We start from the raw sequence: 15,075 nt of genomic DNA, 5'->3' as shown, positions 1-15,075 counted from the left end.
ATTGAAAACAAATGTTGGAAAATATTAATATATAATATAGCATGATTTACTTTTTTTTTACATTGTGTGCCCCACCAGCCTATGCTGCCCTGAGCAGAAAGCCACATCCATCCATCCATCCATCCATCCATCCATCCATCCGTCCGTCCGTCCCCCTAGTGACCCTGGACAGGTCCATCGCAGCAGAAAGCCATATCCACACTATTTGTTTGTGCCTTTATTTTGAAAAAAACATGCTTAAGATTTCAGACCTAATTTGCTGGGTTTTGTGCGTTGACGCAGGAACGTCCTCCGTGAATCTGGCCCGTTCATCGACTACAGCTTGAACTTTGTAAAGTCGAAACGAAAATTTTTGAAGTGACTTAAAGAATTTAAAGAACATGTACGTCTTCTACGAAAGATTTGAGTCCGAGGATTTCAGCTTCTGCGATGAAGTTGCGGCTCTTTTGAGGTGTTACAGTATGAACCCAGACAAGGTCCGTGATCTGTCTATGTAGATTAAATCTGTCTGAAATGCCAACGGCGGAAGTGTCTCTGGAATGCAGCACCGATGTTCTGGTCAGTGTCGCCGAGTCGCTGCATGTGTATCCAGGACTGCTGACGGCGGCTGCAGTGTGTGGAGGACTGTCCGGCATCCTGGCTGCAGCTCTTCTCTATGTCTTCTGCATGAAGCCTCTGTTGTTGACCAGACAAGTGAGCACAAATCGAACAGCATTATCCCCCTTAATGATTTCCTTTAACCATAAAAGGCTACATTGACCCGTTTTCCTGCAGGTTTACAACGCAAGGAGGCTGCTGGAACCTGATATTGGAAATATTGACTATAATCAAAGTGACTGTGTCAGCAACAGAGAGAAGGAGGCCCCGGGTGGCTCCGCCAATGACAAGGTGTTGTTTATCTGGCTTCCTCTCAAACAGCATGTCCGAGTGACTTCATACATATAAAGCATCTCAGAACAGAAAGGGTTGAAAATAAAAGAGTAGAAAACACATTTTACTGGAAGTCTTAAAAGAGAAAAATACGGTATTTAAAAAGAAAAACATCAGTGTGTTAATATCTTTTTGCTCCTTGCGTTGTCACCTCTTTCATTACCAACAATGCATTTATAATCAGCTGATGGAGTATCAAGTTTGTGAACCTCTGAAGAAATTACTACATTAATACCAATTTGTTGATATGTCCTAATCCATGATGATCTAATAGCATATTGCTTATCTTTAATTCATAGCTTGCAACAATATCTACATCTTTAGAAGGGTTACTTTCCCATTATTCATGTGCGATGTGCAGGAAAAGAAGCGTCCTCCTATGAATAGTGATGTGGCTGCATTTGCTTCCAGAGCCAAGGTGGTTTACCCAATCAACCAGAAATACAGAGTAAGTCCTTTTTCTGTGTTCTCACACGCGACTGAAAACCCCGATATTTAATTTTTTACCAAAAATACTCTTTTGACCCGACCTAAGCAACGTGCTTTAAGCAATAGCAGAGTTTTGTTTGAAGATAACGTTAAAACTGAAACAAAAACTCAAAATACTGATAACTGAAAGATATTTAAGTGGCAAAATTATTTAACTTCATGTTATTTTGTAGGTAGTGAAGTATGTGAAAGCCAAGCAGCAAGTTATTCTTTATGATGATGATTTATGATAGTACCTGCAAAGTATTATTTCAGGGGTCTTGAATAGAAACAGATGCCACATCTTTCAGGATGTTTATTTGTGAAAGCAACCTTTTCCTTTCACTTAACAATTATGCTTTACTTTGTTTTGGTCTCTCACACAAAGTCCCAAAGTGGTGCTATGAATGTTTTAGCATGCATTTTAATGGCAGTACCGATACAAAATTCTAATTTTTTTTAAATCCTTTTTCTCCATCTACTCATCAGCCGTTAGCAGACGGCGCGTCAAACCCGTCCCTCCATGAGCAATCAAAGTTGCCGCCGATGCCTAATGAGGACTCGTCCTCCGATGGAGAGTCTCTCAGCCAGGAGCAGGACAACAACGACAGCAGTCAGTTCCTCTCCAACATGGAGCTCCCTAAGAGCCTGCAGAACCAGAGTTTCACCAGAGTCTTCCACTACCCCGACACACTGACACACACCGGGTGGGAGCCCCACACCTTCTGGAGGTTATGTGTTACCGAGACAACACGGCATCCTGGTAACTGTGTTGTCTTTACAGCTTTGAGGGCAGGATCAGCCTCTACTGTTTGGCCTTGCAGGAAGTGCAACAGCGCAGCTTTCAGCTTCAGGAAGAAAAGAATCTGGTGAGCTTGTGATGGTAGATTAATTTGTCAGTATGCTTCACAAACATGCACAAATGATGCTAATTATTGCCATGTTGTTTTACTGTGCACTTCAGATTTTCCTGCAGATGCTTAAAGTTATATTCAGCTCTCGGTTTCCAAAGGACAAAAACGACGCGGACTTCGCCAAGGATACACTTCTGATGCAAGAAAAGGTACAAACAGATGTTTAAAATCTGTTTCACGCCTTCATTTTATTGCATTGAAATGAATTTCTCATCTTAAGAAACTGAATGAGTTGAGAAAACCGCTGGCGACGGGCCAAACCACCAAAGAGACGATCCAGGATGCTTCCTGTTCCCTGGAGGAGATTGAGAGAGCTCAGAAAGATCTCCTTGAACGCAACCTTCAAACGGTAACTGGAGCCCTGATTCCCCCCCCCACCAAAAAAAAAAAAAGTGTCGTAAATCTGCTAGATAGCTTAAAGGAGGAGTGTGACTCGTATTATTGTGTCTTCATAGTCTAAAAGTTTCAGCTCACAACTGGAGGATTTATGTCAGCTTCTGTTGAGGAGGAGAAGCGGCTTCTCTCCTGAGGAAGCACACGATGACATCCTGTCCGTCGTTCAGACTCTCTTGTCAGCAGAGGAGCACCTGACGACGTTACAGGAAGCTGATCTGAAGGTAACGCAGCATGTTTTTTTGGTCGGGGTGTCATTCATTTTCTTGTCTCATACTCTTTTGGATCAGATTACTAGTCCTTTGAGGAATTATTTAGTCTCTGATTCCTTAAAATTTTGAGTGAATTTCACATTTCATGAATTCCAAGAAAAAAAGAAAAAATATTGAAAGTTTCACCGAGAGAGACCAACACTAGTTGGTGCATAGCTGTGAAGAGGAAGAAAAAAATAATTAATAGTTCTCAAAGCTTCATGCAAATCCAAATCTGAAAAGTGTGGCATGCATTTGTATTCAGCCCCACTTAGTTCATACTTCATAGAGTCACCTGTTGCTATTACATCTACACATCTACAGGTTTTTTTCGGGATATATCTCTAACATTTTATCCATTCTTCAACCTAAGCTGTGAATCTCTGCAGCTCCTCCAGAGTCAGTATTGCTTTCTTGGCTGATCTCCTTGTCCAGCCAACCAGCTTTGGTTTATTGCCATATTTTGGCAGTGGATAGATCGTTGCTCTCTGACATTACCTTACTTCTGAAGACAGTTTGTTGCACTGGAATTTCTTTTTCATTTGTAAAAAACACTCGTACAAATCCTTGCACATATGTTTTTTTTGTTTTTAGAGAACATTGGAGAGGTTGCTGTGGTGGGAGGAGTTGTCGGGGCTCGTCCAGTCCCAGCCTGCCTTGCTGAGGTGGGAAGTGACTCTGAGAATGGGTTTGATCGCCACAAGACTGGAGCAGCTGACGAACGGCAAAAGCTCGAAGCTTAACCCAGCGGAAACGATTCTCTCTGAGATTCAGGCCGCTCTGACCGAAGGGCTTCAGCGGAGCACTGAGGGTAAGATGCAGAACCTAAACATGTCATGGAGGAATGGCTCCAGATATAAAAGGATAACTGCATCAGTGTAACAATGTGTGTGTCTTTCTGCTCCTTTCTGGCTGCATCTTGCAGTGTTCAACATTCAGCCTACTTTTCTAACTTTAAGGACCTACTCTTTTAAAATAGAGCATTTTCTGGGATTCCTCTTTAGCTCCTCCAATAAGGCCAGGTTATTTTAGGAGAGCACACAGTGTCATTCATAATAATGTCTCCCAGATTCTTATGCAGCCTCTTGTGAAACTGTCCTGCAGGCACTATGGGTATTCAATGAAACGATAACAGTGTTTAAACATAATCTGGATTTGAAGCACATAGCCGACCAGCAGTTTATCACTTATTTCTTTACTCACATTTAGTGATTTTGTTAGTCACTTTTATTCCTAATGTTTATAATCTCAGTAGTCTGTGGAGTGGCGAAGCTGTTGCTAATTGCTCAATCAAAACTCCTATGTTCTGCCTGTATTGAAGCTTGTTTTTATGGAAATAGTTTTAGGTTTGCTGTTTTTATTTTACAGAATGCACAAAGAAGACAAGGGAGCTGGCGGCTGAAAAGTGCCGCAAAAAGGAGTCCAAGAAGAAGAAGCTTCAGAAGAGTCAGATGAATGAGAGGAGTAAAGCTCTGGAGCTGGGACTGACTCGCTGTGACCTGCAGGAGCAAACCTCTGTTAGAACACTTTGCATGTTTCCTGGGTTATAATTATCTGTTGGGCTTTTTTTTTTCTTTTCTTTTCTTTTTTTAAAGCTGTATTTATTGAAACTTGTAGCTGATTCTGGGCTAACTCTGACCTCAGATCTACCAGGAGCTACTGATGAGACAAAGGAAGCAGATCTCTGATTTGGAGTTGCACCAGGATAACAAAATTGCAGAGGCCCTCTGCAGCCTTTGGAAGGTAAAGCAATTAAATTGTGAGTTGTTTAATTGTGTGCTGATGATGAAGAGCTGACCCGTAAGCTGTAGGTGTTGTTGGTTGTCAGAGGCTGATATTGGTTCAAGTTAAAACACCCTTATGAACACTTATAGAAATGCCAAGGCTCTTCAAGTAGCCTATAAATCCTAAACGTAACGGCGACGGTGCAGCCAAATTTGCAGTACCGTAATTCTGCCACACTTTGCGATATCTGAAAAATTCCAACGGTTACTGAAAGGGGAGATATTGGCTCTACAGCCAATATCGGGTTATTACGGTAAATTCACTCCCGCCGAAGCAGGGAGTGAAATTAATCTGAGGAGGAATCTTTTAATAGACAGTAAATTGTGAAACTGACTTGCTTGATATTGAAAGCTCCAGTTGTTATGGATATATGGGAAAATATATTTACTCACAGGACATTTAAAGAACTGCATGTATTAAAATAAGCAAAAATTAAAAAAAAAAATCCAGGTGGAGATTTTAAATTTAGGACATGAAGGGTTAACCTCCTCTTCCTAGATAACTTTCTACTAGCAGTTCATAGTTTGTAAGGTAGCCACAATGTAACTCAGCGATATGAAAGAAGCTTTACCTTTGGGCCTGAACACTGTTTGAAGAAAGGAATACATAAAAACAGCATTAACATATGCAGGTGCATTCCAGCGACATGCAAATTCTTTCAGTTCCTAACGCTACCAGGTGAGCCAACAATAACTATTTGGTGCAGAAGTTTGAGTTGATGGGAGATGATTTAAAGTCTGCTATTTCTTTGATGGCGTTAATAATTTTGTTTTTTCTAAGACCATTCAAAATACGCAAAAAGTCGGTATCGGCAAGACAGAGATTTAGAAATTAGCTACAACAAAATGTATTGGTGCGTTTCTATTTTATTTCTACCATACTTCACACTAAACTAAAACTGGTCCTGCATGCTAATAGTTGTATAAAAAAAAGGGGGAAAGCTCTTAATATAAACTAAAGCTCAGATTTGTGATTAGTAGATTTATGAAACAGTATAAAAAAAAAAAAAGGTTCTCATGGTTGGTCATTGCATAATATTGCAAGTCGGTGTTGAATATTTCTTTTTTCTAACGTGTTATAAATGTGCAGCTGTGTCACTCAGTCTACCAACCTACTGTGTGTATTTGCACATGTACGTGTGCTCATGCTGATGAGATATCCTGCGCCTCCAGAAACTTCGGGCCCTTTGGTCGAACAGGCTGAGTGAGATAGCCAGGGACATCTTTCTGGCCTCTGTTCCCACTCAGCTGAGCCTCACTACTGAGCGCTGTGAGAGTCTATGGCTGGAAGTGGAGCAGGAGCTGGCTGATGAGCTGCAGCAGGCAGAGAGCACCGCCAGGCAGCAGCTGGACGACATCAGGACCGAACTGGAGAAGGATCAGCAGGTAGACACCAGGCTGTGAATCAAATGTCTCTTTGGCAGTCGGATTCCTGTGAAGAAAATTATGTATCTATCTAGTTTTCATCTTAATTTGCTCCTTCACAGAGCTTGAAATGCAGTCTGTCTTTTTGTAGGTGTGGATTGAAGGGATGGCTCTGGGGCAGTGCTGTCTCAAACATCTGGGTGAACAGCAGATGGAAATCATTCAAGCTATGGTGGCCAGACAGAGCTACACTCTTAGCAGGTGAAACTTGGGGGAGAGGGCGTGTCAGCATTGCAACCACACTGACGATCCACATAAACACACATTTAAATTAACGGTAGGGTTTATTTTTTTCCCGGTATGGATATGTTCCCTTATTAATGCTGCGTGATTTTTCTCTTAGTGACATGGGAAAGCTGATAGAGAAGAAACACAAGCACCTCTCGCTGCTGATGGAGCGGTCCTTTACTGTCCGGCACTTCAGTCTGCAGATGCTGAAAGAGATGAGGCTCTCCAAACTTAAGGTGTTCTCTCAGACTGACTTCAGAGCTCTGCTAGCAGAAGAGCCCAGTAAAACCCAACCCTGTGTTGATTCAGCTCTCAAGGTAGGAAAAGTGATGCACGTTCTGGTTGCACTTACAAATGATGTGTTCACTGATCAGAAAAAAAAAAAAAAAAGAAATAGGATTTTTAGTTTCTAGCCTGCGGTCGGTCGTCGATTTCTTGATGCATCTCTGTCTGAAACAATTGAACCACCTACTTTTCCACAAGTTTCCTCTGGGATGACACACCGTCTTAATTCCCCCAATTGTCTCCACACAGAACAGCAGGGCCAGCCTCGCAGAGAGGCACCTGGGTCCAGAAAGCAAGCTACTGGAGAACAACCTCCAGCAGGAGTTCCTGTCTGAGCTGGAAGCCGCCACGGAGCTTCTTCAGAGCCACGCGCAGCTGGCGCTAGGCAACGCGCTCAGCCACGCCATCCATCACAAGATGGAGGCCGTGCCCACACAGTCACAGAGTTCCTCTAAACATGACCCGAGCCTGAAAGTAGGGGCTTGTTGGAATATCTTAATTTGAGAGTAGGAGTAATTGGTTTCAACCAAAATACAGAACTTAACAGGGTTTTTATTTCCATTATTTTTTCCGTCACCTTAGCACCATCTGACTGAGGCTGCAGCAGAGAGCGTCTACTTGACCAAAGATTCTCTCAGGGCGTTGGTTCACATTTATTACTCTGACCTACGAGACATTTCTAGTAATCTGCAGCTGGATCAGTCAAACTTAAACCACGGTAGGATTGCCTTACCAGCACGACGTTTAGCTTCTTGATCTAAATGTTCTGATGTCTGTTGTATATCGACTGATTTTCTGCCTTTTTGCGCAGGCTGCCGTATGTATAAAACGCTATTGCTAAACCGAAAAATAAAAAAGAGGCTTGACTATTTCATTTTGTTTTTGCAAACTTTTTCAGAGATGAATAAGAGGAAAGATGGCAGGAGCCAGCTGAGCAGAGCTTTGCTGAGAGAACTTATGAACTGGGGCAAGAGACCCGCCTCTGCAGAGTTTCAGCAAAGGTAGAGTTCATCAGGAATTATTGTGTTAATCAAGACCATCATAGTGGATTTTAAGAGAGCGTTATGTGATAGAGCAAAAATTGTAGCATGGAATCACACTAAAGTATATCAAAGTTTGCCGTTGTGATTGGATAAAATGGAAAAGGAAGTATTTTGAGAGGCAGTGTAGAAAAACGCAAACAGTAGTTACAATTTTAGATGGACTATGTTAAGTAAATAAGAATAATTAACTCTTTGTGCTTGTTTTCATGCACGGTTAGGGTGGAGCTGAATAAAAAAACGCTCCTTGAGCAAAGTCATCTGGATCAGGAGAGGATTTACGAGGAGCTGAGGAAGAAAAAAGTGGAGCTGGACCAAAACATGGAGCGGATCAAAGCCCAGTTAATGGTTGGTGTGCCACTGTAATTTTCTGTTTGTCGGCAGGTGATTGAATTTGTTTATGTTGCAGCGATGCTGACTGAGAGCGCTGTGTTGTCTGCATCCATTAGGAGGCAGAAGAAAGCTTCATTACCGAGCTGGCAGCGGTAGCCCGCGTTTCTGTCCACAGTGCAGACCAGAAGTCCAGCAGCGAGGAGGACAACTCTGGTAAGCAATCTTACCCAGGGGTAAGAAAGTTTAAGGTCATGCTGACACTGAGAGAATTTATGTTCTTTCTGCCACACACAGAAACACATTTATGAAATCCTGATTATTCCTGGATATTGCTCTAAAGGTTTTTGGTTGCTATGTTCATGTCCAATGTAAAGGTTCAGAAATTAACAATGTAAAACCATGTTTTTAAGTACTGAAACTAAGTTTAATACATAATTACACTTTTCTTCCTTTGTGTCCATATTAAGTTTTTGTCTTTAGCACTAGAGTGTATCTAAATAGGACTTAAATCGAGTGATTACTTGGTCGGTGACAATGTAAATATCATTTCATTGCTATTTGTGCCACAAGTCACATGTACTTAAACACTGTCTGATATTTTTTATTTCTGTTGTCCAAACTACGGCACACACAATATCAAGAAAGTATTTCATTGTGATACTACTGACATGAGGTGCAATGATAAAATCAATTTATCCATATTTTGTTGGATAATTTCCTTCCTTTACCATCAGACAATTTCTCTACTTCCTTCCGTTAGCTGTAGCATCTCAACCACTAGAGGTAAACATCAGGTTTTAGCAGTGAGACTCCATCCAGCTGGTCAAATATATCGATGATTTGCTGGGTTTGCATGCCTGACACTTCATCTATAATGTCCTGACAAGTATAGCATCTGAGCAGTCTTGCAATTGTAATAACGCACACATGGATATTGCGAAGACGACTGAAATTCAGTATAATATGGAGCTCTCGCCTGAAACTTTTTTTTGTCTTTTGAAACAATCCAGTTTAGAACTATTCTGGAATTTCTGAATCATTGTTGTGGGGTTATCACCAAACCTTCTATTCTTCAGAGCCTTAAACGATTCACTGAAAGTGTGTACGCTCGCCAGCCTGCATCCTGCTGCTTAACAACCATGCTGTTTGCAGCTTACCACCTGTAGTTTTACAACTGCATTTAAGCGATATTGGATGAAGCTTGTTTAGTTTCCAGTTTGCATCAACAGACGGCAGTGCTTCTTACAACTGGAGAAACATCCAGTCATCCCAGCACTTTATCTGTAATCCTGTGACTAGGACTTAAAGATGTGGGAGTAGTATGGCAGGAAATGTCAACACAACTGAACTGAATGCCCTGTCCTTCATCACATGTTGTTTTTCAGCAGGTGAACAGAGTACCAAGATACTCGACCTTCTGGCCCTGAACCCAGCATTAGACCCAGCCTTGAATCCTTCTTTGACTCCACTGTTTGCAACTCCTGTGGTGAAATCAAAGCCAAAGAAGAAAGAAGAGAGAGAGTCTCATCTCTCCTGAAATTCCTACAGGACAATTGGAGTACTTTTATAGTATTGATATTTTTATACCATCTGGACTGAACTGGTTTATGTGAATTAGGTTAATGTAAGTTTATCCTTTGTTTGGATGTATTTTTTTTTTCTACCAGGAAACAATAAAAGTCGAAAATAATGAAGTGGACTGATCTTGTCAAGCTCTGTTTCTTCTTCTCGTCTTGCGATTAGAACTGCAATACAGCGGACTTGACACTAATGCATTACTGGCCATACTGACACCCATACCATGGCTCGTTCACTGCATTGATTCTTGAGTGCATGGAAATGATGGATACCCTGCCCTCCCTCTCGGCGAGTTGTTAGATGAATTAGAGATGTCCTTCCTGATTGTAGCAGAGTGCTGCTACTCAACAATGAAAGCCTCGCCCTTTTTCTTGCTCTAATGGAGTTTTAAGTACAAGCCCTTATGGACGATAATGCAGAGTAATAGTGAAAAGTCTGGGAGTCTGGCAGACATCTCTGTGTGCAGGAATCTAGTGGGAAATTTTAGCCCAGACCTTTGTGTTTCCTGTCAGTGCCGATGTTTTATGTGTGTCAATTAACAACCATCAATTTTTCATCTGCCCCTTTAATTGTATTGCTAAGCTTGCACCCATAACCAGCTTTTGTTATGGTACCCTGAGAAAATGTAGACCAGATCCACTCACACGTCCGTGTTGACTTGCCAAGGTTATCTGTGCGTGTTCAGTTAGATGTGTTCGTACAAGCTGCTTTGCAAGTGTCGCGGCTGCTGATCTGTGATGAGGGGAAACCGTTTGGATGTATTCTGAGGTCCCTCTGGGGCCTGCAGGGACTTGTGGGAAGATGACCTGATTTCTAATTTTCTCCTCTCCTGCCTGGGCTCTGGGCTTCTCGCTTTCACAATCGGAGAAAGCCGGAGAAAGGACCGTGAGGGGATGATGAGTCGACCCAGCCAGAGCTTCTTGGACTATGCAAACACACTAATGTGGATTTTGTTGATGGATCCAAGAGTGGCTTTAAATCTTTGCCAGTAGATTCAGGTGAGTAAAAATAGACGCAAGTAAATGGAGCTAGAGTTGCTGCATGTTTACAACTTCTATTGGATTTTCAGTGATGTCCTAGAACAAAAAAATGTGTTGATGTACCTTCATTAAGTGTTGGAAGTAATGGCTTGCCCTAATTAAACTTATGCTGTCTTTAAATACAGTATCAAATCATCATCATTATATGGTACACTTGCAAAGTGGCACTTATGGCCTGAAGCTGTTAATAGACATAAGTGGAATAAAGATGTCCAGAGAGGTAAAGATGTGCGCAGTGTGACGGCGTCATTAAATCAGATGACCAGTTATTTTAGGACCACAAAATAAGGTCGCTCCTTCACTCCATCTGAGAAAGGCATTTTTCCTGCAGTTATGCTTAGAAGGTTGCAGTATCAATTCAGTTGATGCATTATAGCTGAAAGAAACCTGCAGAGTAGGGAAATTAAATATTCTACTGATTATTATGTTTTAGTTAAACCTGCTACTGTAATATTGCTAATTAAGCAATAGAGAAGTTTGTGTCATTTCGATTATTGGTGGCTGCTTCTTTTTGGCTGTCATTTACAACAAAAGGACTTATGATTAATTGCACTAAGCACAGTTTATAGGGCAAGTTTTTCAACATTAAGCTACAACCTGTTAATTTTTTATTTTTTTTTTGCTTACTATTTGCTCTCCTAACAGGTGAGCTACAATGGCTGACTTGCAGCAGGAATATCCTGTGGTCCTCCTGGGCATCCTTGAGGAGCTGGCCAACATGCGACAGTGGCTGACATTCCAGGACCTTTGTCGGATGGTCAGCACCCGCTTCGACCTCGAGCACCTCGTCGAGCTCAGGGCTTTGCTGTTTGCTGCCGCCAGCAGGGATCCCTGTTTCCCCGCCACGCTGTTCCGAGATCGGGTTTCCACCAGAGGCCAGGGACTTTCACCCATAGGGGTCGCTGCAGACATCGTGACTATCTTCAATCTCATTCAGATGACAGGTGGGGTCTCTGAAAGCAACCAGCCAATGAGAGCCCAGACAGTAATCCCTGTCGACCAGTCGCCTGGTCCCAATCTGCCTGGTTTACACCCCTTGAACATTCCTGGTCGAGAACGAGCAAGCACTCACATTGACTTCAGTGGGAGGCCCATCGACCAGCACTTGCTTTTTCCAAAATCAAATTACTCTGCTCGTAAGCGCGGAAGTCTTCCCCCGGATCCCATTTCATTTGTGTCCTCCCCTCCCACCCGGACGAGGGCTGTATCTTTTGACTTGCCTCACACTACATATTCATACTCCAGCAGTCCAAATCTTAATGAGGTAATGAAGAATATCTACCTGCCTCTGGAAACAGACAGTGAGTCAAGTGGAGAATCTGCAGCAATGGAGGTGTTTGAAGCTGAACCGGGATCATCGGTTGACCAGAAGAGAAGCGCCTTTAGAAAGGACTTCCACAACCAGCCTCCTCTGATACCACAGGTGACAGTCAGCAGTGAATCTCCTAGTCCTAAATCAGGGCATGCAGGCTTTGACAATCATAGCTTTGAAATGATCCCAAATCCTTATCCATCGCCTACAGCAGTTCATGTGTCACCTGAACAGCGTGCCAAAGCTAAACATGAGAGCTTTGATGATCTGCAGGATTCAACCTATTTTGGACCAGGCTCAATGCCAGAGCCATCTCCCCGACACCTTCAACCGCCCAAGACACAGAGAGCCATCTGGAGTAATAAGAGCCACAGTCTGGAGGACCGGATAGGCATTGGCAGCATCGATTTGGGGATGGAATCACAGACAGCACAACTTCCAAGGCGATCTACCCCTGTTATAAGTGGGTCCTCAGGAGGTGAGAGTATAGACAGTGGACTGCCAAGTGGAGGCGATAAACTAAAGGCTCAGGCAACACAGACTGACCCACCGGATCCACGGAGACTCCGGAGCCTGGTTCACGCTGATCGCCTCTCTTTCATGACTTCATTAGATGACCCTGAGTTTGGTGAGGATGACATCAGTGCAATCTTCCGCTTCTTAGATGACATAAGCATGTGTGGATCCACAGGAGTGCTGCACCCCAATGATGGCACCTCTAACCAGGACACCCCTGAAGCCCGACGTGGTCGCTTGGGTCAACTCCAAAGACTTTTCCATTCCCTGGAGAGCAGTGATGACGGGCTAAAGGCCAGCGTCTGCAAGCTGTTGCTTCGTATGAGTCAAATAGAAAGACAACTGGAGTCATTGAATGATGTGAAGGCTGAGATTTCTCAGGTACTCTCTGCTTTACAGCGATTGGATGAAAAGATCCAGCACCCTGTCCTTGGTGGTGGTCAAAGCACAGGTGATAGATGGCTTGAGCCTCTCAGTGGGGTGTCCTCTTTTATGAGCCACCCTATAACTCCCTCTGACTCATCAGAGCCTCAGCCACTGTCTGCAACCGGACATCTGTTTCCAGGGACCAGCACAAGTAGCCTGGACTGGAGCCGATGGAACCCCACTGGGGATCAGACGGAAAGCAGCAAAAGCCAAACAGATTCCAAAGGGCAGAAAGAAGGGAAGAAGGACGCATTATCCCTCCGTGCCTCCAAAACCCAGCTTGACGATAAAAGTCCCTCTGATAGCAAACAACTGAACATCCCTAATTCTGCAAGAGACTGGTCGGTGTCGTTTTCAAAAAATAAAGATGGTAAAGGATCGCAAAGGAAAATCGGAAAGGTAAAAAACTTCTTCTTATCTCAGTCAACTTATATACCATGTTTTACAGACTGTAAGCAACACTTTTTTTTTCATAATTTTGCTGATCCTGGAAATAATACAGGTTTTGTTTTTATCTCCATGACATGTTTTGAATAACATAAATTCATACTGACTGACATAAGCTCAGGATTTAACATTTCCATTTGCCGTTGTGCGGAAAGTTAAACACAGGCTGGCAAGACGGCCAAAGCTCGAAAAATGGGCCCAAATTAGCATTTTTTTGACTGGTGTGTCTTTTACACCTTAGTGACTTATGGCTTGCAAAATACAGGATATATTTTTAATGAGTTTCTACAATGCATCGTGATGCAATCTATGTATCTTTTAAGTTTCTCAATAGTAATAGAATTGTTTTTGCATAATCTGCACATATTTATTGTATCCATCCGTGTCCATTATGTTTATTATGTGGATGTTAGAAAGATTAAATTAAAAAAATGATTTGCTTTTACTTACGATTTATGTAAAATCTATGTTTGGTCTGTTTTTTATTCCAGGGAGATCAGTCAGACAGCACTACTAACCTGCTTTCCCAAAAGCCTGCCAGCATGGTGGAACAAGTGTTTAACTCGTCCCTGTTCCGTCACAAAGATAGCAGCTTAACAGGGGGGCTTGGGTCTGGGAAGGTCATTGACCCCAGACTGGCTGAGGGAAGAGGGAGAGCCATATGGACAGTAGATGACAGAGAGGCACGAATTTCCCCTTTGGACCTACAGGTAGGAAATATTGACTGTATAAGTGCTACAAGCATTTATTGATATTCTCTTTGTTATATAGTACCTGGTTTAAGACATCAGTAATTTAGTCTGTCAATAAAGAAAAAAACAAATAGCATTTTATTTTTCAGGGTCAGGAGTCTCTGAACCCCAACAACATGGAGTTCTGGATGGATGATATCTACACTCCAGGCTATGACGGTCTGCTCAGGCGTAAAGAAGCCAACCTCCGCCGACTCAAGATATGCAAACTGGTTGCCCTCATTGCCACCATTGTGGCTATTATCCTTGTCATTGTCATTCTCATTTGCACCATGGGCACATGAACACCCTTACAGAGAACATACGCTCTTGCCTATTCTATTTTCTTTTATTCCTTCTTAACTTTCAGCAGCCACGTCATGTACTTGGAAACTTGCACGGCATCCTAAATGAAGACTAATAAACGAGAGACCCTGACTCCTGGACTCTAAAACTAGACTGGTGATTTGTAAAGCCTGAGTACTTCCAGTTCTTAGCATGATATGTCATGGCTTATTACATCAGAAAAAAACAGCCTGAAAATGATTTCCCATCCCATTTTTTTACCCATTGCTGAAGTTAATTTGAAGATGAATGATATCAGCATAGCAGATGTTTGCAAACAGAACTCATTACATACGAGAACAGTTCTGGTTGAACATAATTGAAGCTAACAACACTGAGCCAATTGACAATGGTTTCTATCTATTTTATTGTTTTGTGTCCACTCTTTTGGTACATTTGCATTGTATTTCAGCACTGAGCACTGCCTGCTGTTCTTTTGAGAACAATCCAGGGCTAATTTCTCACTTATGTCAGATAAGAGTTTTACCAGTAGGTGAGAGTTTGGGTGATTTGCAGTATTGGATAGCGTGTCCGAGGGTTGTTTTCTTTTAGTTGGGATGTACTTGAACTTCCTTTAAGCTACATTACACACTGCTCAAACAAGCTGGAATCAATAAAAATATTATTTT

The 15,075-nt window shown here is 42.4% G+C and overlaps 2 protein-coding genes across 3 annotated transcripts; both read left to right on the top strand.

The window, feature by feature from the left end:
• Window positions 1-159: 159 nt before the first annotated feature.
• On the top strand, window positions 160-9,747 carry evc (EvC ciliary complex subunit 1). 2 transcript variants are annotated; one of them, XM_016672510.1, is made up of 20 exons: window positions 160-693; window positions 775-888; window positions 1,292-1,378; window positions 1,888-2,105; window positions 2,183-2,267; window positions 2,363-2,461; window positions 2,533-2,661; window positions 2,768-2,929; window positions 3,551-3,767; window positions 4,325-4,473; window positions 4,601-4,699; window positions 5,914-6,126; window positions 6,257-6,366; window positions 6,509-6,710; window positions 6,928-7,152; window positions 7,261-7,396; window positions 7,577-7,679; window positions 7,940-8,066; window positions 8,168-8,264; window positions 9,440-9,747. In XM_016672510.1, the coding sequence occupies exons 1-20, from the start codon at window positions 514-516 to the stop codon at window positions 9,586-9,588; spliced, it is 2,901 nt and encodes a 966-aa protein (XP_016527996.1). In that variant the 5' UTR covers window positions 160-513; the 3' UTR covers window positions 9,589-9,747. The 2 variants fall into 2 exon arrangements, with proteins under 2 accessions (XP_016527996.1, XP_007554288.1); XM_007554226.2 differs by having other exon boundaries at window positions 161-693; window positions 9,437-9,747.
• A 93-nt stretch (window positions 9,748-9,840) lies between these two features.
• Window positions 9,841-15,075, top strand: minar1 (membrane integral NOTCH2 associated receptor 1). Its single transcript, XM_007554224.2, has 4 exons — window positions 9,841-10,627; window positions 11,315-13,322; window positions 13,862-14,080; window positions 14,212-15,075. Exons 2-4 carry the CDS (start codon window positions 11,325-11,327, stop codon window positions 14,404-14,406), a joined length of 2,412 nt encoding a protein of 803 aa, XP_007554286.1. The 5' UTR covers window positions 9,841-10,627; window positions 11,315-11,324; the 3' UTR covers window positions 14,407-15,075.

The sequence above is a fragment of the Poecilia formosa genome, unplaced genomic scaffold (genome assembly GCF_000485575.1).
Source record: "Poecilia formosa unplaced genomic scaffold, Poecilia_formosa-5.1.2 Scaffold62, whole genome shotgun sequence".
Taxonomy (NCBI): domain Eukaryota; kingdom Metazoa; phylum Chordata; class Actinopteri; order Cyprinodontiformes; family Poeciliidae; genus Poecilia; species Poecilia formosa.
This window is presented reverse-complemented; position numbering and strand designations above follow the sequence as displayed.

What these genes read in the sequence shown, in the direction of transcription:
- evc (XM_007554226.2), top strand. Translation starts at nt 514, where the DNA reads ATGCCAACGGCGGAAGTGTCTCTGGAATGCAGCACCGATGTTCTGGTC. An exon ending in GTGTTGATTCAGCTCTCAAG is followed by an intron (nt 6,711 to 6,927) that starts GTAGGAAAAGTG and finishes GTCTCCACACAG; the next exon opens with AACAGCAGGGCCAGCCTCGC. An exon ending in GGATCAAAGCCCAGTTAATG is followed by an intron (nt 8,067 to 8,167) that starts GTTGGTGTGCCA and finishes TGCATCCATTAG; the next exon opens with GAGGCAGAAGAAAGCTTCAT.
- minar1 (XM_007554224.2), top strand. Translation starts at nt 11,325, where the DNA reads ATGGCTGACTTGCAGCAGGAATATCCTGTGGTCCTCCTGGGCATCCTT. An exon ending in CGCAAAGGAAAATCGGAAAG is followed by an intron (nt 13,323 to 13,861) that starts GTAAAAAACTTC and finishes TTTTTATTCCAG; the next exon opens with GGAGATCAGTCAGACAGCAC. An exon ending in TTTCCCCTTTGGACCTACAG is followed by an intron (nt 14,081 to 14,211) that starts GTAGGAAATATT and finishes TTTATTTTTCAG; the next exon opens with GGTCAGGAGTCTCTGAACCC.